This window comes from Aquarana catesbeiana, linkage group LG03 (genome assembly GCF_042186555.1).
Source record: "Aquarana catesbeiana isolate 2022-GZ linkage group LG03, ASM4218655v1, whole genome shotgun sequence".
NCBI classification, from domain to species: domain Eukaryota; kingdom Metazoa; phylum Chordata; class Amphibia; order Anura; family Ranidae; genus Aquarana; species Aquarana catesbeiana.
The window spans coordinates 81,749,388-81,774,473 of NC_133326.1; the positions used below are offsets into that span (position 1 = coordinate 81,749,388).

At 39.9% G+C, this 25,086-nt stretch overlaps 1 protein-coding gene across 1 annotated transcript in view; it reads left to right on the plus strand.

The window, feature by feature from the left end:
- UNC13C (unc-13 homolog C) overlaps window positions 1-25,086 on the plus strand; it is an 884,756-nt gene that overhangs the window by 312,680 nt on the left and 546,990 nt on the right. The window contains exons 8-9 of the mRNA XM_073618754.1: window positions 12,614-12,685; window positions 16,823-17,042. Coding sequence (XP_073474855.1) covers window positions 12,614-12,685; window positions 16,823-17,042 — 292 coding nt within the window. The remainder of the gene's footprint in view (window positions 1-12,613; window positions 12,686-16,822; window positions 17,043-25,086) is intronic.

Sequence of the window (25,086 nt, forward strand, 5' to 3'; positions counted from 1 at the left end):
ATTAAAGGTGTGATACCCCAAAGGGGACATTGCAGCCCATATGGACAGATCAGCCAATATTATCAAAATCGATCAAAAACCTCCACAATGATTATTCCTAACAAATAATGTTTAAAAACTTGATGTACTGTATCTATATATATCATATGACACCTCACATTAAAGATGTTATACCCCCGAGAGGGCATTGTAGCCAATGTGGCAGATCTCATCAGCACCTAAGAGCCTCATATACTGGCTCTTAGGTGCTGACCTGAGACAGGAGGCATGGTGGCAACTCCTCCCACTGAGCCATGAAGAAATATGCCAGGCTTGGGGCATATTTAGTCCCCATAGCGACACCCCTATTCTGCCAAAAATACTGACCATCAAACGTGGTTTTAGTCTTGACAAGAGATTGATAACATGATGTGTATCCGCATTGTATGAGGGCATAGTGCGTACCAAAGGTTGTAAGAAGAAGTCTATGTACTTGCCCACCCCGGACGTAACAGAGTCAATACTACTAACTGTTGGGCGACCTGGGGGCAAGTGAGACTCTTATGGATCTTTGGTAGATAGTATATAATAGGTACCCTTGGTGCCTTAGGAACCAAGAATGCCCTCTCCTTCTTATTTAAAATGTTTTGATTGAAACCTTTCTGAACAATACTCTCAGGTTCCTCTTTATATCCCCTGCCTGGGTTGGAGGACAAAGGGGTATATGAATCCACATCCCCTACTATCCTATTCAGTTCTTTCATGTAATCTTTTTTATCAAGGATAATAATTCCTCCACCCTTGTCCGCTGGTCGTATAACCAGCTCCTTGTTAGCACATAATGACTCAATGCCTCTCTCTAAATTCCTTTTCATCTTAACATGTTTCAACTTCATATTGTCCAAATCCCTCAACACCACGTCCCTGAAAACCCTCAAAGAGGGAGCCAGGGCCCCCCGGTGGGTTGAACAGTGATGAGTTAGAGAAACTGGGGTGTTGATATTCAATAGAGGTTGCCCTATTATCTTTGATAGGATTAGAAATCAAATACCTTTGTTGTTTAATTTGCAGACATACTTGTTGACATCCATGTGGGTCTGGAATTTGTTCAAACTTTTAGGCGGAGCAAACTTCAGACCCTGGTCCAATACTCTTACCTTGGAGTCAGTCAGCACCTGGGAACTCAGATTACAGATCCCAGTTCCCTTTATGTCCTTTTCCTTTTTGGACTGAACACGCCCCCCCTCTAGTTCCTCTCTTAGTTGTACAGCTCTTGACGCCTTGGTTGGCCCTGGGAAAACCCCACATCTGATGATCCAGGTTGTCAATGACATTTCCATCCTGCTGTTCCACATGGTTAAAACCATATGGGCCATTTTGATGTCCCCCATTGCCACCGTAGTTGGTTCTGTGGTGGCTGGGTCCATCTGCTGGGCCCCCCATATCCCTCAGGGGAAAAAATTGTTTTGAACAGGAATGTTGTAATCATACTCATTTTTATCATACTCCCTGTTATAATGAACAACCAGGTCATATACATTGTATCCATATGTATGGTTAGGGCCATATCCCTGCTGGTTGGTCTGGGCACAAACTTGATAAGGTGGAGGCCCCTGTCTCTGGCCATTAATATGACCACAACCACAAAGATGGCCGCCGTGTCACTGTCCAACCGCGTCCTGCGTCACCAATCTCTTGTTGCTCAACGTTTCGTCATCAACATGCGTCGTCAGCGGGAGGATCGGAGATCTGATCTATGCCTGTCACCATACGGCGGTCCCCCGGGGACACCCACTATATCTGACAAGCATTGTGGAGCCGTGACTGACTGAAGACACCAACTGAAGCATACGAACTCGGCGTTAGTGGATTGGTGCCCACACTAATTTTAAAAAAGTGAGTGCATCCCTTTCCTTTGGTCCGTCTCCTCTCATTCTGGTCATCACGGTGTCATACTTGATTTATTGTTTACATCGTTTTCCATATATCGTTCTATTTATCCATCACTAGAACTGCTTCAAACAACGGATGGGATATCCATGTCTGCCCGTGGTCTGCAACTAAGCATATGCTGTATACCTTACAGCAGTAAGGTGAGCTGCTTACAGACACGGAGGTGTTCACACTGAAGATATTCCGCCCCCCCATTATATGTTGCTTGGTGGTGGGACTGTTATATACTCACCTATTTGGACTTACTACATATAACTTTCAGATTTATGTCAGTCACTATGTGCTAGTTTTGTGACTAGATTATTTGGACGTTTGGTTGAGTTTTTCACTTATGTCTGTTTGATTTTTTGTTCATTTATATTTTCGTCACATTTGTTATATGCTACATATATATATTTTTTCACACTTGGCTTTAGCACTTTATAAACTGTTATCTTCTCTAAGTGTATTTGTGGCCGCACTCACTTTGGCTGCTTTCACCCCTCTATTATATTCAATATTTTTAAATTAGTCCCTCCCACATCCCACCTCCCCTTCCCTTTTTGTCACAGCGCAACCACCACCTTTCTTTTTGTTTATACTTTTTTCTGCTTGGATCAGTTACACAGGTGTTGCAGCAGTGTCCCTTAGTATAGGCCCTTCGTGACAGCGCGGGAGTCACTCATATTCATTTACATCTCCTTTCTGAGTGTCCTTTCATTATGGATCCCGCTAAACAGAGTGTTCCTTCTGATGAAGAGGACTTTGATCAGCTATTGTTATTTTTAACTTTATGGGGACATTTAGACTTATTTTCTAGCGCTGCACAACTCCTCTTAATATCTCCTTAATTGTACCCAGCAATTTTTTGTGTCAGCAGCTTTTATTTTACATCATATTAAGCGCAACAGATCTTATTTTTTATCTTTGAAACAGTCAGCCCAATGGTAGAAGAACATTTTGCATTGACTTCATTGTATTTTTCAATGGAACTACCTTCAATCAGATTAAAATCTGAACCAAAAAAATAAATAAAAGTTTAACCTCTTCATGCTGGCTGCATGCAAATATGCAGCCTCTCTGCGGGTGGACATTGACGCAGAGTGGCCGCATATTTGCGTGCATTAGTGCAAATACAGCTGTGCCGAGAGTGTGCACCCTGCGGGCTCCTGGAACAGTTACCGAGGGCTAATGGAAAGCTCCTGATCGCTGCTTGATCGTCTGACTTTTGTGACAGCCAATCACGGTAGTCAGATGATCATAAACCCCACCCCACCTCCCGACACCCTAAACCCCTTAAAGGGCCCGGTGGCACCGGCTCCAAGGGGTTAAATATTTTTGCTTTCTGGTGCCCAGGGAGCTGCACAAGCCATACACAGCCACCAATGCAAGTGTATAGCAGTACTCAACTGTGCTTGGGTAAATGCCCATGGCTCTGCATCTGAGTTTATTTGTGTATGTCTGTATGGCGTTTCTTCCCAAATGTGAAAGTTGCACATCCAGGGAGAAGTGCCATATATACATATTAAATTAAACTGTTGAAAGGCACTAACTTTAAGTGAGATTTCATGCAGTATAGAGGCACTTATTATGCAACAAAATGTATTTCAGGTATTGCTGTTCATCACAGCTTGAAGATGTGTTAAGTACATGTAAATGTGCAAATCATGTTAAATAAATGTGCAAATCTTGAGTCTATAAAACAAGCCCAACTGAAGCATATGCATGAAATAGACTAACTTAAGTGTTCATTCTGCAAACGTAGATTTACTACATACGAACATGTAGAAATCAGTGAGACATACAATCATAAATGCAAAAAGCTTCAAAGGCTGTATCAAATGTCAGAGGGATCACACAATCAGTATAAATATTATCAATATCTATTTACAAAATGTGATTTTTGTTTAGCTCAGTAAGAACACTAGGCACAGATCCAAATAGCTAGTCAGTGGATGATATTCCAGTCCTGTGAAGTTTCAGAGAAATTTAAATATCTACTCTGAATCACTGCACTTCTTACATATAAAAGAAGACTGAAAATACCGTAGATATCAGAAGCATTGTAGTAATCCATGAATCAGTTCCAGTCTGCTAGGCTGTAGTATATTGTAAACAGGGTTGCATAAAACCTGTAATTACACAAAGTAAGCAGCCATGCAAGTGCTTGTTTAGGTGTCATATATTAGCCTCCTTCAGGTGGACAGCAGAGTCATTTCAGTGTCTCCATTGTTGAAAAATGCAATTCCCATACTGTAGGATACAGACAGGTTATGAGTTTTATTTGTGTTTCAAAATTGAAATGGCAAGTATAAATTTCAAACATAGGCCACTAAGAATTCAACATACCCACAGTCTATTATGCCAAGTACAGACGATCGGACATTCCGGCAACAAAACCGTGGATTTTTTTCCAATTCATGTTGGCTCAAACTTGTCTTGCATACACATGGTCACACAAATGTTGTCGGAAATTCCGAATGTCAAGAACGTGGTGATTTACAACACGTTCGACGAGCCGAGAAAAATGAAGTTCAATAGCCAGTGTGGCTCTTCTGCTTGATTCCGAGCATGCGTGGAACTTTGTGTGTCGGAATTCTGTACACACACTCGGAATTTCCGATAACAAGTCTTCCTGTCAGAAAATTTGAGAACCTGCCCTCAAACAGTTGTTGTCGGAAATGCCGACAGCAAATGTCCGATGGAGCATACACACAGTTGGAATTTCCAACAACAAGCTCACATTGCACATTTGTTGTCGTAAATTCCGGTCGTCCGTACGCGGCATTACAGTTATATAGGCACTCCCTGGCTGTAACATAAGTCCAACATTATATTAGTGCATCCATACATAATTCCATGGGCAATAAAGTCAGTGTAAAGATGTATATTACCCAGGTCTGGAGTCAATTAAAAGAGACAGAACTTCATGTGACTTATTAGGGCCTTATGTTCAAATAGTCCTTTGTCAGCCACAACAAAGGTGCAATGCGTGTCCACAACAGAGAAGCAATATATGCAGATACTATTCAATGGGTTTACATTGTATTATGAAGGGAAACCAGCCAGGAATATCTGTGTGTAACCACTACAATTTTGCATATGCAGTGTGTTTTATTTCATAAACCTCCCTGGCGGTATGATTATGTCAGATTTTTGCGTCTCACAGCGGTACAATTATTTTGCATAGAAATTTGGCGTTTTATATTGTAGGCCGGTAATTCTTAGCAATAACATACTTAAATCTGTCCACCAAGAGTCTAGTAGATATCCCGGGTATGATGAAGTTTAAAACACAAAATCACAAATTATAATATAATAAATTAATATAAAAAATAATATAATAATAATAAAATTAATTTCCCCACGATTCACTATCGCTCAATTCTGCAAGTGTTCTAATTTACTATCGCTGTTTTCTAGCTGGTCTAAAACCACTTTTGATGAAAAAGGGACACTTTTTGGTTGCTATGGACAATCTCAAGGCAGTTTCCAGGCAGAAAGAACTGTGTATATCATATAAAACTGCATGCAGGGCACTGGACAAAGCACTGGAGACAAAAGGGTTGTGAAATAATTTCATACAGTACTTTAATCTGTAAGATTACAGTGTACTGTATGTATTATGATTTTTACGCTTTTTTAAATTTGCCGCTGGGCTCCGCCGCCATGCGTCGTGACGCTCGCAGGGAACGGAGCCCAGCACAGAGAGGCTTCGGGTGGATGACACAGCCCACGGACACAGCGGGGGGACATCGCAGGATCTTGGGGACAAGGTAAGTATACCGCACCAGGATCCTGCAATGCAATCCCGAGTGTGGCTCGGGGTTACCGCTAATGGTGCTGAAATTTAACCCCGAGCCACACTCGGGAATACCGTCAGGGAGGTTAAACAACACCTTCGTCAAGGCATGTAAATATGGTAATCTGGTGGACTTGTTGGACTCTGGCGGGTTTGAATATCCAAAAACAGTGGACGTCTGACATTGTTGTGTATAGTTACACGTACAATGAGTATAGAAAAGAATCACCCCCGCTTTAAAATAATCACATTTTGTTGATTTGCAGCCTGAAATGAAGACAGACAGTATTTTTTTTTTAACCAGCTATATTTACTAGTGGAACTTATAGCATCTAAGTGAAAGTTAAAACATCAACATGTCAGAAAAATAATAATAATTGAAAAACAGAATGGGATATGTCTCTACTTACTTTGCACACCTGGACAATATTTGCCCACTCTTCTTTGCAGAACTGCTCAAGTTCAATTACATTTTATGGTGACTGTTTGTAGACTGCAGTCTTCAAGTCATTCCACAGATTTTCAATGGGGAAGTCTGAGCTCTGACTAAGCCATGCAAAGACATTCACCTTTTTCTTCTTCAACCACTGTGTGGTAATTTTTGCTGTGTGCTTTGGGTCATTGTCATGTTGAAGGTAAACCTTCTTACCACTGACAACTTTCTGTGATGAAATTTTGTCCCATCCATTTTCCCTCTGTCCTGACAATTGCTTGAGTCCCTGCTGCAGAGATATACCGCATAACAGGATATTACCACCTCAATGCTTTACTATAGAGATGGTGTTATTTGGACAATGAGCTGTATTGGATTTCCACCAGACATTTTGGTGTTGAGGCCAAATCATTCAATTCTGAACATTTTTCCATGTGGCCTCAGAATCCTCAAGGTGCATTTAAGGTGGTCAGATGAGACTAAAATTGAATTATTTGGCCTCAACACCAAACAATATGTCTGGCGGAAATCCAAGACAGCTCACCATCCACATAAAACTACTTCGACAGTAAAACATGGAGATGGTAATATTCTGTTATGGGGTGTTTCTCTGCAGCGGGGACTGAATCACTTGTCAGGATAGAAAACAAATGGATGGGGCAAAATTCATCAAATTCCTGAGTAAAATGTGCTGTCCTCTGTCAGAAAGTCCTTGCATGGCTTAGGCAGAGCCCAGACTTAAACCCCATGGAAAATCTGTGGAAGGACTTGAAGACTACAGTCCACAAACAGTCACCATTTAACTGAACTTAAGCAGTTCTGGAAAGAAGGGTGGGCAAATATTGCAAAGTGTAGATGTGCAAAGTTAGTAGAGACATATCCCAACAGACTAAAGGCTATGATTAATGCAAAAGGTGGTTCAACAAAATACTGACATAAGGGGGTGATCCTTTTTTTCCAACTCAGTGATTCTGTTTTTTAAAAAAAAAAATCTGACATGGTATTATATCTTTAACTTGGATGTTATATGTTGCACTAGTAAATACAGCTGGAAAAAAACTGTGTCTGTCTTCATTTCAGGCTGCAAACCAACAACATGTGAATATTTTACAGGGTGGGGTGATTCTTTTCTATATCCATTGAATATATATCATTGTGCCACAAGGACAATACCAAAGGATTGTGTTCCAAACAATGGAGCTCAAACAAAAATGATATTGTTCAACTATAGTGGGTGTATGTACATATAAACAAAACAGAATGCAAAGATTTAACATTAGCAAGGTTCAAGGGGAATCAAAAAAATAAAATAAAAAAATACAAAAAACTATCAATAATCTAAGAAATATATAAATAATTAGAATGATATATTAACAAAAAAGATTGATAATAAAGGCAAAACAAAAACACAGATAAAAAAGTACCAAATAAAATTAAAAGTATACAAAAATAATAATGATTCTAAAAATATTGATACAATACGGCCACACTTCCCACAGCAGCACAGGGTCAACCAACAATAGTGTGTGAAAACATTGTACATTGGAGAATAGAAAACAAATAGACTTGGGTCTCAAAGTGTAGCAGAGCAGGACACTTGAAAGAATATTTTGAAACAATATATGGCATTTTTATATATGTTTTATATAAAAATAATAATTAAAAAAAAAAAAAACAGGTAAAGGTACTGTAGACTTTATACAGTCTTTTAGGCCCAATGGATTTTAGCCTTTAAATCCAGTGACATTATAATTTAAGAGGGCCTTTGTTAAAGTCTTCACCCCTTTCATTTTTGTTTACTTTGACGGATTAGTCAGTGGCATGTACCTTGGGCAAGGCATAGAACATAGAAAGATATGTAGTATCCACTTTACGAAATAGAGCAGTATCTTTATAATCTTGTTCAGCAAAATCAATTTTTAAAAAAAACTCTCCTTTGATTTTTTTAATATCAGTTTTTGGGTAGTCCTAACATACTATTCCTTGTTTTCAGGTACCTTTTAACACATTGCTTCATATTTACCTCTTTCCTTTACCACCATGTTGCCACTCTTGTCAAACAGTTTTTGGTCAGAAGTCACAGTTGGAAAATGTTCTAAGTGGATACTACATATTCTTTTTTGTCAAAGTTGCCTTGTTTGACAGTATCCACAAACAATTTGTCAATATCCTTGGTAAATTGGCTGACATTCATGGCATCTTTGGTATTCAAAGAAAGGCTGGACCTAATTGTTTACAATATTGTCGTTATCCTCTATGTGGCCTTCTTCCCAAAGCTCTTTTATTATAATGTATTTTCAAAGCTTTGTATTCTCCTTGACTTAATTGGCTCCAGTTCCCAACTAAACTGCAAAGGGGTGATCATCTTTCAAAGCATTAAAGTATTCTAGAATTACTTTTCTAGCAAATTAATGTAAGTCTTTTATTGTTTTAATGTTTATGTTATCAGGAGGACAAAAGGTCAAAACTCTTTAACCACTTCAGCCCCGGAAGATATGGCTGCTGAATGACCGGGCCATTTTTTTTGCGATTCGTCACTGCATCGCTATAACTGTCAATTGTGCGGTCGTGCGGTGCTGCAACCAAACAAAATTGACATCCTTTTTTTCCCACAAATACAGATTTCTCTTGGTGGTTTTTTATTGCCTCTGCAGTTTTTATTTTTTGCGCTATAAACAAAAAAAGAACGACAACACAATATTTTGTACTTTTTGCTATAATAAATATCCCCATTTTTTAACAAAAAAACTATTTTTTTCTCAGTTTAGGCAGATATGTATTCTTCTACATATTTTTGGTAAAAAAAAAATCACAATAAGAGTATATTGATTGGTTTGCGCAAAAGTTATAGCGTCTACAAAATTGAGGATAGATTTACAGCATTTTTATTATTTTTTTTTTTTTACTAGTAATGGTGGCGATCTGTGATTTTTATTGTGACTGCGACATTATGGCAGACACATCGGACACTTTTGACACCATTTTGGGACCATTGGCATTTATACAGCGATCAGTGCTATAAAAATGCACTGATTACTGTAAAAATGTCACTGGCAGGGAAGGGGTTAACACTAGGGGGCGATCAAGGTGTTAACTGTGTTCCCTGGGAGGTGATTCTAACTGAAGGGGGAGGGGACTGACTGGAGGAAGTGACGGATCGTGGTTCCTAGCTAATAGGAACACACGATCTGTCACTCCTCTCAGAACAGAACAGGGATTTGTGTGTTTACACACACACCTCCGTGTTCTGTCCCTCGTGCTCGCGATCTCTCATGGCCAGCGGTCATCGCGACCATCGGCTACGAGCATCAGCACCCCCGCAGTGCAGCGGCGCACGCACCTACTATCCCGATCATGCGAGCCGACGTATAGCTACGACGGTTTGCGGAGTTGTTCCAACCTGCTGCAGTAAAATGACGGTGGCTGGTCGGCATGCTCTTTTTATTTTTACCTGGTTTGATAGTGAATTATATGATTTGTTTTGAATATTCTTTTCATGATTGTGGAAGCAGAAGTATAAGAGGAACTATTGGATTTTGTGTATTTAAATTATTGGATGCTGCAGTCTCTAAAGCCAAAGCCTCCAGATCTGGGTGAAATACATCTTTACTTATATTTTTGTTATTCCATATATAGCGCACCCCTGACCCCCGGCATAAGGGAGGGCTGACATTTCACCTCAAGGTGCTGGTTTGGTTCCTAGGCATGGTGGATGTGGACAGTTGCAGAAAAATGGGCATCAGTCACTTTTAGGCTGAACAAAAGTGAGTTTATGGCTCACAACAAAATATAGGGAGAGAGTTAGAGCACACGACACCCTAGGACTGTAGGCAAGCAGACCAGCAGACTGCAAAAAAAAAAAAAAACAGCCAGGTAGGCAGCAATACAGAACAAATGAAAATTGAGCAATACAGAACAACATCCTTAGGCCTACACCCCATATTCTGTAGCTATGTATGAACAGCTGTCTCCTAGAGCAACCAAAAACTCACAGCACCGTGCAGGAAAACTCTTTTTGATTGAGTCCTTTTTGGTGCTTTCCCAGACTCTCCACAATCCCCGGCTCATGGAGAAGTAACTTCTAGTACTCAATCCCTGTCCTCATGCCTCCAGGCAACAAACAGGCTCTCTTTAGCAGAGCCACAAACACATGGCTAGGCCTTAGGCTTCAGACCTCACCCAATGCAGCTGTTCCTCACACATCCACACCAGACCAAAGTCTGGGTGGGAGGACCTTGAACATTTGACCTCCCCGAATATATATTCCATCTCCCAGCATGCACCAGTGCCCCGGAAACTCCTACTGATTGGCTGAGAGAAGTATGCATATTCATAACCTAGCTTTACTGTAGCTCATCATACTAATGCCAAAGGAAACAGTGCCACCTACTGACAGAAGGTAGGAACTACAGCCACACCAGGCTTAGGAAAAAACCCAAATGATCACAAATACAACAAACCAGCCAGGTTAACTACAACCTAGCACAGGTAAATTTGCTAGTAGCCCCTGTTTAAGACAAGGGGGCTACACATATAACCAGCTACCAAGACTTTATTGTCCATGGAAACATGTATGGATTTATCATTATAATTTTGTATTGTGCTACAGCCATTGAGGGCTTATATCACTATGACTGTGAATATCTGGAATTCTCAGTGACTTATGTTTGCAATTTATATTTGACAATTGCTATGTGAGATACAACTATGGCCCATAACCTGTCTGCATGCTTCTATGTGAATGACATTTTTCAACAACAGAGACACTGGAATGACTCTGCTGCCCACCTGGGGGAGGCTAATATATAAATATACAAACACTTTCAGGGCTGCTTACCTTCCTGGATTACATTTATTATATATTCCTGTTTATATTGTACTACAGACTAGCAGATTGGAACTGACCTATAGATCACTACATTGTTTCTGACACCCATTTTCAGTATATGCAAGAACTGCTGTGATTTACAGGAGATATTTGTGTGTCCCCAAACTTTACGCAATTGGGATATCACCCACTGACCAACTATCTAACTAATGTGCTTACTAGGTTAGACAAAAAACTATCTATAACTAAACTAAACTATATTAAATATATTCATACCAATTGTGTGATCCCTCTGAATTTTGATGGAGCCTTTAAAGCATTTTGCATGCATAACTGTATGTCTCAGTGATTTCTATGCAGCATGATTGAGTGTAGTAAATCTTCTTTTGCAGGATGGTCACTCAAATAGTCTGTTCCATGTATATGCTTCAGTTGGACTTGTTCTATATAATCAAGATTTGCACTTTTATTTAGATGCTGTTTACATGTACTTACCAATATCTTCAAGTTGTGATGAACTGCAATATCTGCAATAAGTGCAATACCTACATAATATGGATTATATTTACATAGTTGCTTAGTTGCATAGTTACTGCCTAAAGCCTCAATTAAAGTCCTTGCCTTTTGGACAGTTTGATTTATTGAGATTACCTACTTCCTGGCTTCTGGCTCCTGTCTCTTGATCATTTGTTGGAGACCAGGAGCTGTTGATATGGTGTGGGTGTTTTTTTCCTTTACTACTTACATTTGTTTGAATGAGTACTAATAGAGTACCAAAAAAAAAAAAATGTAGTGTTTACTAGTTTTTACACCTTCGCACGTTAACTTTTCTCTTCAGAGTGTAAATGTGGAAACTTTCAGGGAAGTTTGGATGTGGTTTTCACAGTAATGGGCAGGCATTAGCCATGTGACATCCATATGAAGGAACTCGTAATTTGTCTGTGTCCTGGGTAAAATTGGTACTAAATAACTATTTCTAAATGTAGACTTTTTATCAATGAGGACCAGTTTACATACATCACACATTGCCCTGCCCAGCACTTCTGCCTTGCAGCATTTGGGGCCTCAGGTCAAATCTGAACCAATACACTATATGCATAGCCTTTGCATGTTCTCTCTTTGCTTATGTTGGTTTGCACCCACACTCCAAAGGCAGGCTGGTAGGTTCATTGGCTCCTGTCTAAACATACCATAGTATGTAAATGTATGTATGTTAGATAAGGACCTTAGATTTTAATCTCCATGAAAGCAGGGACTGATGTGAATGAATAGTATGCAAAGCACCTCAAAAATTGGTGCTATATACTTCCTGTAATAAATACATAATAGAATGATAAGAATCACAGCATGGCAGCAGAACACTGTGTTATAGTACTGATGTCTGCCAATAGTCTGCACATAATTTTTTCTTTTGGCTTCACTGGTTTATCAAAAAAGGGTTAAATACAATTTTACATAATATTTGTATTCCTGGCAATTCTTGTTTAATGGTTAAAATTCAAATAATTGTTATATCTCTTACAATGCACTCTGTCATAATGCACGAGCAGTCTGCTTTATTACATTGCCATCATATATTGAAAGTTGATGTCATGTTTCCACTATGCTGAGAGTGACGTGCTGTCTTTCTGCTTACTAGACACTGGCTGCAAGGAAAGCTGGAATCTCTCTTGCAATGGTAATCCGGACATCTGTGAACAACGAGGAACTGGTAGGTACTGTTTTATAAAGCAATATATAAAAAAACTAAAAATACAAGTAGGCTTGCCAGGCCAGCACAAGCAGTATATAGACTTGTGTGAATGGGCTTTGGGCTTGTGTCATTGGAAAAATGCATTCTTTAAGGTGCGTTTATTTGCATTTAAGATTATTTGGAGATGCTTCTGAGATCAAGGAGAGTAAAATGACAGGTGCATATGAACTGCAGTAGACCTCCTTCTCTCTTACATTCAATCTCTTTCTAAGCTCTATCAACCTGCTTCAAGCTGCATTTGAATGCCTATTGACTTGAATTGGATGAATTGAAATAGAAGCAGTTCTGATGTGATCAAAAGCCCCTCAACACAAGTTTTACATGGTCATCTTGCTAATGTTCAAATCCTTGTTTTCTACATAAACCCAGGTTTACTTAGACTTAACTGAAGTCCAATTCCAGCTTGGGCAAAACATAAATTGCCCAGTAGTTTGTAAAAGCAACTCGATTGTTTGACTCACCTCCTCTATAATATTGTCCACTGCACACTCACCACTCACCAATGCAGCTGTGTTCCTATTCTAAGTTGAATAATGGCTACTAGTGTCAGGCAACCCATGAGCTCTGTGACCACTGTGTCAAGGATCCACACACCAACACCACCCTTGTCTCACAGGAGAATGATCTAGAACTGTGACATCCTTGGACCCAAAACAAAGACCCCTGGAAGGAAATTATATTTTTTTATAAGCCAAGGGGGTACTCCAATGGGGTGGGGGTTTAAATCATCCCCAGCTTTTTATATCTCCCAAACACTTCACATGCCTGATTTTCTTGTTGTATTTTTTGTCTTCACTACTCCCACATGGTTACAAATAAGGTGTCACTTTCTTGTAGCTATAATCAGTTGTTAAATTTATATTAGAGATTCCATTGGGGAAGTATAACACTACCATTTGGCTTTGTGATAATTGCTGCAGTGGGGTTAAACTGGGAATATCACACTCACGCAACAACTCACAAAGCAATCCACAACTCTGCCCTCAGCTACATCACTAACCTAGTCTCAAAATACCAACCAAATAGTTCTTTTCGTTCCTCCGAAGACCTCCTGCTCTCTAGTTCCCTTTGTTACCTCCTCTCAGGCCCACCTCCAGGACTTTTCCAGAGCCTCACCCATCCTCTGGAACTACCAACCCTAATCTGTCAGACCACTCCTACTCTGTCCACTTTTAGAGACGATCCCTGAAAGCTCATCTCTTCAGAGAGGCCTATCCAGCCCCCACCTAACAACTGTACATTTATTTTCTCCATTAGCCTATCCCCCACAGTTATTACCTCTTGTATCTCTTGACCCTCCCTCTTAGATTGTAATTTCTAACGTGCAGGGCTCTCTGATTCCTACTGTATTAAACTATATTGTAATTGTGCTGTCTGCCCTTATGTTGTAAAGTTCTGCATAAACTGCTGGCACTATATAAATCCTGTATATAAATAATAATAAAGTGAAGTTTCTAGCAGATAAAATGCTCTGCATGGGGTTCAGCTTACCAGCGACTATAAAACAATGAGGGACATTTATCAACCCCTTTACACCCATTGTTTCCAGTAAATGGTTGCATTCTTAAATTTAAGCACATATTGTAACTGTGTTACCATTTTAGTGCTTATTCCGTTGTAGAATCTCCCGCAGGGGAAAGTCATTTTGCAACTAGAAAGCATATTGTCGAAGCAAGTGCATAAATACATGGATTTGTATGTAGAACTAAGGAAAGTTGGAGTGTTATTTTGAAAGCAGGGTTTATACCGGAAGAGAATCGGGAACTAATGCCTCGAAAGAAACTTGGAACACCGTCGGTAAAGAGGGTTAGAAGTGAGGTGGAAAGATCAGAGAAAGTAGTATGCTTTTTGGGGGTGGGGGGTGGATGATGAGTTGACAAAGAGAGTTGCATTATGTTTGGAAGAGGAGAAAGTCATAGGGAAGGGTGCATTCTGAATGCTGTTGGTCATGACCAGGAACAAAGCATCCTTAGGGTGGATGTGTGGTGAGGGCAGGTCTTTGACAGTGGCGGCTGGTGCTCAAAATTTTTTGGGGGGTGCAAACAAAATGAAAAAATTTGAAAAAAAAAACATCAATTGGAGCCACTGTGTCATCAAAAGCAGCCACTGTGCCATCAAACGCAGCCACTGTGCTCAATGCTGCCACTGTGCCCATCAAACGCTGCCACTGTGCCATCAAATGCAGGCATTGTGCCAAACGCTGCAACTGTGCCCATCAAACACTGCCACTATGCCATCAAACGCAGCCACTCTGCCCATCAAATGCTGCCACTGTGCCCATCAAATGCTGCCACTGTGCCCATCAAATGCTGCCAGTGTGCCCATCATATTCTGCCAGTGTGCCCAACTGCCCATCATATGCTGCCAGTGTGCCCAACAAATGCTGCCAAGTGTGCCCAACTGCCCATCATATGCTGCCAGTGTGCACACCAAACACTGCCATTGTGCCCATCAAATGCTGCCAGCATGCCCATTAAATGCTGCCAGTCTGCACCCCACCCACTGGCCATCTGCCCGGCACTTACTCTGTGTCTGTGGGACAGCGGGTGATGGCGATGAGCGGGGTCCTTCATATGTCTCCTGCCTCATCTCCCGTCCTCTCCTTCTGATAGGCATCCAATTGTGGCACCTGTGATTTCAGCCAATCAGGTGACAGGTAACAGAATAGTCATTCGCTTTCCTAACCAAGCTGAGTGGACTGCGAGCGCCAAGCATGGCGCTTGCAGTTCACCTATTTTGCAGCTTACCAGCTCCACTCAGGCCGTGTGTTCCATGGAGCTTCTAACATCACTTCCAGTTTACAACTGGCACAGGGAAACCTGAAGTGACGTCTTAACTCGGAGAACAAAGCACCTCCGAGTTAAGTGATACTACGGGTGGGCGGAAGTTGTCCGGCGAGATGGATTGCGCCACAAGCCAACTCCAAAGCCTGCAAATGAAGCGCCTCGTCTGCAATCACGTGATTTCATTGATGTGGCGCTCCCCATAGTGCACTTTGTCCAGCGCCCGAAAACAGTGCACTTAAAGGACATTTTTAAAATGTATTGTTTGTGACTGCTGGGGGGGCGGCGCCCATGCGCCCCCTATGGACGGCCCGCCATTGGTGGTAGACCATTTTTATAGGTACTGTATAAGAAAGCAGCAATGTGATAAGGGTAGAGAGATTTCCAGACAGATGTGAGGCAGAAGACTATATATTCACTTTATTAACTCCCTAACTCTGCCTCCCCACAGCCCTTTATGTGGGTTTTAATGTCTGGGAGACGGCGTGGCTTCTGTATCATGTGACCACTGCTCTCTGAGAGGCAGAGCCAGTTGCCAGTTCAGGCTTCTGGGCGGATCCCAGCTATATGGTCGGGATCTTTTCAGAGCCTGGACCGATTGAGTGCCGTCAGCAGAAAATGGGTCACAGGAGCGCAGAATGAACTGCACTCTTGTGATCCATAGGAGAAGTATAGCCAAAAAAGCTTTGGTTATACTAATGCTTTAATAAAAAGATTGCGAATAGTTAGCATGATTTTTTTAATCCAACTGAAAAAAAGTTGTAAAGCTGTTTATAAATGTTCCCCAGTGGCTCTAGTAGATAGAGGTTTTCCCACAAAGACCTGCCATGAAATGTTATTAAGCCAGAAATTACTTTTCCCTTTAAAGAGACTAAGATTGATTATTTCTGACATATTTAAAATATAAATAAAATAAATAAAAAATAATATTTTTATAAATAAAAAGAACAGTAATTGAAACATGTGAGTGAATACATTCTTTGTCCTATGTTTGTAAAAAATTTCAAAAGTATTTTTTTTATCCTCAGCAACAATGGGTGGATAAATGGAAAGACATTTGTTGTTAGATTTTACTTTCTGTAAATAATTGTCATATATTATAGGTTTGCCAGAATTGCTTGTTTTAGTATATTGATTAAAAGAGAAATGAGTTTTCAGTTGTAACATGCAATTTATATAAGTGTTTTGCTTCTCTGTATGCATCAGCCAACAACTGATTGTATAGTACTGTAACCACTGCAGAATAACTGTCTGTGAAAACATAGAGGCTGCTTGATACTAATAACAGTCTGCTTGATGTTTCACTCAATAGAAAACCCATGTTTTCAAAAAGACCCTGCAAGCCCTTATTTACCCAATATCATCCACCACCCCTCACAACTTTGAAATATGGACAGCGACTACACCAACATATTGCTATGAATGTGAAGGTCTGCTATGGGGGATCGCAAGACAAGGCATGAGATGTACAGAATGTGGGGTCAAGTGTCATGAAAAATGCCAAGACCTTCTTAATGCTGACTGCTTGCAAAGTAGGTATCTCTTTTAGCTAATTTTCTAGCATTATAATGCATTATACTTTATTGCAGTATATCATTTGCTGGATAGTTCTAGGCTGTTTCTTGTGCTAAAATGTAGTGTTATATTGTTTCTTCCAAAAATGTTACAATAGCTTGGATTTGCTGCAGATAAGACTAGACATATTTTCTGGTAAATATGATATTTACCAGAAAGACTGACTTGATAGTAGGCTTCACTGACTCAGTCAACCACCTGGCCATGTAATGGCAGGCCATTATACTGGGTGCCTTTCTTTCTCTTTTGCTACACGGTATGCCACAATAAGAAGTTATAAATATTTTAAGTTTAAGTTTAAATTTTAAGCTTTCCTTAAGATAGTATTATTGAATGTATTAATGGCGACAATAAAAAATCCTGATTGGTTTTGGGGTATAGGATTCCCATCCATATGCAAACATTGTATAAACGTATTTGCTCTTCTTATTGCCAATAAGGTTGACATCATGGAGACTGTCTTTGCAGATGGATCTACCCTTACCTCTACCATGTCCACGTCTGTGAAGAGAAAGAATAATTTTTTCCAGGGTGATGCAATAATAGTGTAATCTAGAATCCATGTTACCAGATTTGTACTGTGAGCCAAAAGAAAAGAATAAGGCTCACAGTGGCTGTGGTGCATCCACACTTGCCTCTTTAAGTTCACTTTGCTTTGGAAAAGCCATCTGTGGCTATGCTTTCTCCAAGGTGAAGTAATACTTAGTTACTGACTGTTAAGATGCCAGCAGCATACAAGATATATTTCTGTGTTTTTGTAACGGCTTTGCTTTGACCTGCAAAAGTTAAAGACACTTCCCCTAAAAATAAACTGTTACCCCTGCTTTATAACTTCCAGGATAGTCTGCAAGGGCCTACTAGAAATATGCATTTTGCAAATCTTTTTAATGAATTTTAACTAACCTTGCGAATCTAAGCGGGTTATTCATAGCCGAGGCTGAGGATGTTAATATGCAGGATAAAGTACAAAAGAGAATTCAAGAGTAGTTGTATTTCAGAAAAATTGTAGCACTGCTAAACAAAAAGAATTGTTAATCTAGCCTAGCAAGAGAAATTATATATTTTAGGTTTTAGTTTGAAAGATAAACTATAATAATCAAGTTCCACTGGTAAGTAAATGCACCATATACACATAAGTGATCACCAATGCACCAGATATGTATTACATGTCAATTATCCAGAGGAGTTTTTTTTTTTCATTTGCATTTGATATTTTTTTACAATAAAGGAGCTTTGTCGGGGTTTTTTTTTTTTTTTTTTTTTTTAGATAGCTGTTTTTTTTTCTGGTATTATTTTTTAAATCTGTATCTTTTTATTCCATTTTCTGATATAAAGAACTAAATCTAAATGTCCATTATAGCACCAGTGTACTTTTTTAAAACTCTGTTTATTGTGCTCAGAGAATGTGTACATTTTACAGAATTATGACATAAACTGTTATGACACTATGCATAAATCATGCTTATATTTAAAAAATATTTATCAGAATTATGTGAATGCTCAAATCAACATGGAATCCAAATCATATTTTACTATACGTGAAACCAATAAGGCAATTCTAAAAATAGTTTGGTAGGTACAGTATATATGGGACTAGGACCATTATCCTAAATCCCAGCACCCTGCAATGCAAAAATTAAAAAGTGATTTTTAATGTTTCTCCACCAGTAATTGTGTAAAGCGTTGCTTAAAAGTTTAACAAACCGGTCATGAAATATGGATGTTGCCATTACTGACCTTCTTCCTAAAATGCTAACTACAAATCTAGAACAGGTATGTAGATCAGGGAAGTCAGAAGGAAGACAAAACCCCTAAACATCAAGCAAGCATTTTCAGAATGGGACCATCTTCTGCAAGAGCGAAGTTTCAGGAAAAAAAACATAAATTTTAAATAAGGAACTTTGAAGCAAAATAAGGGTCAGTGCCCATCTGCAGCCTCACCATTGCCATCAATGCAGCCTGATCAATGTCCATCTGCAGCCTCTCAAATGCCATCAATGCAGCTTCACCAGTCCACATCAATGCAGCCTCACCATTGCCATCAATGCAGCAGCCTCACCATTGCCTTCAATGCAGCAGCCTCACCACTGCCATCAGTGCAGCCTGATCGATGCCCATCTGCAGCCTAGAGGGGACAGGGAAGGGGGGACAGGACGAGCGCCAACAGATTACATTCAGTGAGACTCTCCTATGATAGACAGAAATAGACAGAACAGTGGTCCAATAGCAGCCCAGGAGACGGGACTTCCTATTACAGAGGCCGCCAAGTAAACTGGAGATTCTCACAGTATGTAATCTGACGGCGCTCGTCCTGCCCCCCTCCCTGTCCCCTCCGAGGCAGCTAAAATTGAAGTATTGGCGTATAACACGCACAAACTATTTGCACCCGATTTTCATGGTGAAAAAGTGAGTGTTATACGCCAATAAATACAGTAATTACAGGTTTCCTTTAATGAGGATAAGGAAACTAGAAGCAGTATTAAGAATATCAGAGCAATTTTAATGCATTTAATACATTGCAGAGAACTAGGCTTATTCTGTTCATAGGGCAAACCTTGCGTGCAACCCTAAGTGTAGTAACTCAACCAATCAGAATTCATCTTGCTGAAAATAGAGCAGTAGAATAGGGATTTTGATTATTCGCTAGGGCTTCTGCACTTTTCTAGTCCCTAGTCTAATCTGGAAAAACTATACTGAATCTCTGTATAGATAAAGTGCAACGTGTAAGGGATTGATTTACTAAAGGTGAAGAATAAGTCAATCACTTAGCCTACTGAAGCTGTGTTCCATTTAATCATCCAATCCTGTGGAAGGACCCCCACCCTTTGTAATTCCCCTGCACATGATTGGGTATATAAAATGAACCAAGGTTCCTTAACTTTCTAAAATATAGCATATGTCATACCATAGACCTAAATTCCATAAATGCAAGAACTTTATTCAAAATGATAGATTGTATAGTATCTGAAATACAAAGCAGTCTGAAAAGAATAATAGTGCCTCTGAAGCATTAGAAGAATTATTGCGCAGGTTGGTACATATTTTCCCAGAATACCTTGTGACTGTTATAAAGCTGGCTGTATAGCCTAAACATGTTTGACTGCTTGTGAGTGAAGATTGAGTTGCAAGAGACTGATAAGTTTGTTGCATGTGTTGTAATGGGGGTATAGTAATCATTACCTCCTCATTAATTGCACAAACATATGTTATGTGCAATAATCTATCCAGTGAATGATAGTAATTGCTTGAAAATAGTGTTCTACATGCCTGATTTTCCATTAAGCAGACCAGAGATGAATTTCTTTTGTATCAGTCTGTGTTATTTACACATGTACTTTTAGAGCATCAATAAAGCAATGAGAAGTGCTGTTACTTTGAGTTATTATCTTTCTCTATGGTCTGACTTATAACTCATATAACTTAACAGTGCCAAACGAAGTTGTTAAATCTTATGTGTAGCCACATGCACATTGTTTGGGATCATTTGCACTGTTTTTGTGGAATAATGCTTGCTTTTGAAGCTTCCATAATATATTGCAGAATTACACGGCTGAATTGCTTTACAGTAAATGGTTCGTTTTTGAAGAACTTCAGCTTATAACATGTACCGTAGTTTTCAGGCAATACCATATGTGTCAGAGCTACCACAGTTTAATATGTCATAACTAAATTAAGCTATAATGAAGCTATAATGAGATATAAGGTTATTACCCACCAGGGAACTTTTATGTATTGCTATCTGTAACCATGGAATCAATCCATTTAAAGTCTGTCTCATTCACTGTAGCTCCACAAAATGTTTTAAAAAAGACTCAATGGGCAATTTCCCAAACTTCATCTGAAATATTTGAGCAACATTTACCCTATGCAAAAATCCAAGGCAAGTCACCCAACATTCACACAATGGAAATTATGTTCCCTGTCATTTGGCAACACTCTTCAATAGAAGAACTTTACTGTAATAGTCAACCTAGGTGAAATGGTAACTTTATTGCACATTTAGCTGACATCTCATCAAAAATGTTCACACGTTTTTGTACATAAAATGTGCCTGGCTGAGTTGTTCTACATTTCTAGGGTTGACATTTTGAAGATTTTTTTTTAAATGAAAAAATAAACAACATGACAACTTCCCCCTTACCATAGCTAACCAGCCTGGCCCATAAGGCATACAAGATGGCATCCCCATAGCCAGGGGGCAGCAAGTGTAGCAAAGCACCGATGCCCAGTGCCGAGGGACACCAAGCTCCTCATCATGGGCAAAATCCTATCATTGTTAACGCAAAAAACAAAACACTTTTTTTCTGTAAAATGGGGAAAGGATAGAATTTCTGTTCGGGAATTATTAATGTCCCTGTCTTTCTGTCCCAGTGACAACCTCCTGTCTCATTTCTTATCCTGCTTTCACAGGGACAGAAAGTAGGGTAAAATCTTTCCATGGGGGTCACAAACAGCAATAGACACTTGACAGAAACTTTTACTCTATCCATGTCTATTGAAAGCTAAAAAAGGTTTATCTTTATCTTTGTATTTCTTTGTTTTAAATGTGAGCTTCAATACTCTTATATTGAAATGTAACAATTTTCCGGGTACTACCCTTATTACAATCCTTGAATATGGGTGGATCTGTTCAGCTTAGTCTGTGTAAATGCAGGATTACAGTACTGTCCTCCTTGAGCATATACCATAAGCAGGCCTTAGCAATTATTTTAAGCTAAAATCTGATGTGGATATTTAGACTTTCTATAAAACAGACTTTCAATTGCTTGATTTTATGTTTTATCTGGGATTCTCTTCTAAAGTCCACCTGTTATATTGTGCAACCTTTGCTCCTTCCTTACATGTCTGATGCAGCTTCTGCAGGTGTCCTTAGTCTTATGGTGCCCTCAAATGTAAATTTGGAAACTTCCTTTTAGTGTTAAGAGCTTTTCCATTCTTCCCATCATTCTACACCTGCCGTTGGCCCATAACATTGTAGTACTGGTGTCCCACTCACCTGGTCCATGCTCCATCATTGGTCCTCTGTCCTGGGATCCTTGTATACTCCAGGCTGAATTCAGCCCTGAGATCCTCGTGTACTCCAATCTGCCTCCAGCTCTATGATACTTGTGTACTCCAGCCCTGCACTCAAGTCTGTGATCCTTGTATACCCCATCATCACCATGTCTCCCAATATACTCCAATCAGCCACCTGCTCCTCATCACAAGTGTGATTCTCTGAGTTTTCCAGCCATCCTCTTGTTACCAGCACTTGTACACTCCCAGTTTACTTATCTGTGCCTCTCTGTGTTTCCATGCACCCCTATCTCTTTAGACTGTGTTACCTATGGGCTTGTGATTCCTGTGCCTTGGCACTGCAGTTGCTGTGTGCTTCTAGCTATCATCATCTATGTCCTTCCAGTAACCTGCTCTTCAATCCCCATGTAATTAACTGAGTTTTTCAACAAGCCACTTGTTGCTAACACCCCCTTGACCGATTCCTGCTTTGCTTTCCTACAAACCCTGGCCTGCAACCTGCTTCCAGTGTATTATGTGCACTCCTATCTACTTAGACTGTGTTACTCTCTGAGGGGTGAGTCCCCAGCACTGCAAAGGACTCTCTCCTGCACACTTACTTCCAGTTCCCAGTAGCTACTTCCTCAGGTGAGGGCCTCAACTTGGGTGTTGTCTGCAGCCAAATCCATCTCCACCTTCAGGAGCTCTAATGAAGACAGGCAGACTCTGTGCCTTGGCCCTTCTAAAGGCTTACACCTCTGCTGTTGTGTGGGCATGCTGAATTCCCCCACCAGTGCCTATGGGTATCCAGCCTATCCCAGACTCCTTGTAGCCATCTGTGTCTCTTCCATGGCCAATGCCACTGCCTAGTCTCAGCTGCTGCAACTAACTCCTGGTTAGCAAGTCCTAGTAGGAACAACTCATGAAAAATAGGAGAATACCAGAAGTGGCTGACCATTTCTTGACATGCCTGAGTGACACCCTGAAGATGGGGGCAGAGTATATGGAGTATTTAAAGCTACTAGAGAAAATAATTGTAGGCATCTAGAGGCACTTGTTCATAAATATCTGACATTGCTGGGTGTTAGATCTTGCCACAACCCCCTTCCCCATGTATTTCTATTGGCCAATTATTATGATGGGAGTATCACTGGCCAAAAGGACTATGCAGAAGGTAGGTATGAGAGATGTGCAAAAACCTAGCTTTGCTTATCACGACCCAAAACTTGGTTAGGACAGGAAATGTCTGTACTTCATATCTGGCAGCCCCTCCCCCAGCAGAATCTCTTAAAGATTGACTGGTTGGGGTCTCTACATCTTTTAGCTCTCTTTCTTGTCTACTGGTGCATAGATTTAGCACAGTCCACCATGTTATAGGTTATATCTGCTACAGCCTGCTCCTAAAGGTTACCTAAAACTTTTTAAAAAAGTAGATTTTTAGCGGGTTGGAGAAAAGCTACCCAGTAATTTTTAATAGTTAGAAAAGATTCCACATTTTTAGATATAACTGGAGCATTTCCTTTTTAAAGGAAAAAGAGAAAGAAAACTTTATTCAAAGTTATTTTTTATTCAACAGTTTGCTATGTGTAAAAATCCCTCACTATGTATAGACCATACAATATTGTCCTTCTAATCTTTTTATTCAAAGCCATTTCGCTTGCCAAGAATACAAACTGTCTCTCCTGCAGCGAGCCTAACATAGATGACAGTAATATAATGCAGCCTCTGCTATCTGGTGCTACCTGTGATACCCTTTTTAAGAGTTTCTGGTAAATCACCATGTATTCAGTGTTAAAGCAGAGCTGGAATAAAACCCAGCTTTTACAATGGACATAACTGCTGCTGGTATATTTGCAAGACGCTTCACAAACTGAAGTCAAATTGGTCTTCGCAAATTGGAGCCATTTAAATGTAAAATACAGGTTTCATAGCACAGGTTAAAATGGTACCAAATGGTTTGTGCTTCCTAGAAGTGACAAACACAAATACAAATGTTGCCAAAGTGATCAATGAACATTTCAGCTACAAGGGAATGAGAGGCTATGAAAGAAGGTTTAGAGGCAAATGTCTTAAATATATTTATAAAATGATGGGAAACTATAAAGGTTTTGTGTCAATGTAATATTATTTTTGTTGTATTTTTTATTTTATAAACTGCCTGTTTTACATATGTCCATGCCTGCTTTTATTATTTTGATTACTTTACAATTTTCCCAATTAATACAACATCTTTAATTTACTAATAATAATTTAATACAGGATGCATACTTGACATAGACCATTGTTTACTGTTATGCCGTGTACACATGAGCGGAATGTCCGACAGAAAAAGTCAGACGGGAGATTTTCATCGTATATTCCGATCATGTGTATGGCCCATCTGACTTTTTACGTCGAAAATTCTGACGGACCTAGGAAGAGAACATGTTCTAAATTTTTCCGACGGAACCAATTCCTATAAAACCACTCATCTGTATGCTGTTCCGGCGTACCAAAAACAATGCATGCTCTGAAGCAAGTACGAGACAGAAGCTACAGTATTGGCTACTGGCTATTGAACTTCCGTTTTCTAGTCCTGTCGTACGTGTTGTATGCCACTGTGTTCTGGACGGTCGGAATTTGGTGTGACCGTGTGTATGCAAGACAGCTTGAGTGGAATTCCATCAGAAAAACCTTCAGAGTTTATTCCAACGGGAAAACCGGTCGTGTATACAGGGCATTAGATATTCAGTTGCAGTATATTCAGTTTAAAGCATAGGTGCTTAATCTGTGGCCCTCCGGCTGTTGCCGAACTTCAATTCTCATCATGCCTCAGCCTTTGGGAGTCATACTTGTTACTATCAGCTTTGCAATGCCTTATGGGACTTGTTTAAAGCACCCATGGTTTAAAGCCTAAGTGCAGCCAAAAAAAAAAGAATCAGCACAAGGGACATAACTTACAGTCAGCAGTATGTGTTCCTTGTGCTGATGCCTCTATTAGGTGAAATCCTCCTCTGTGCAATGCCT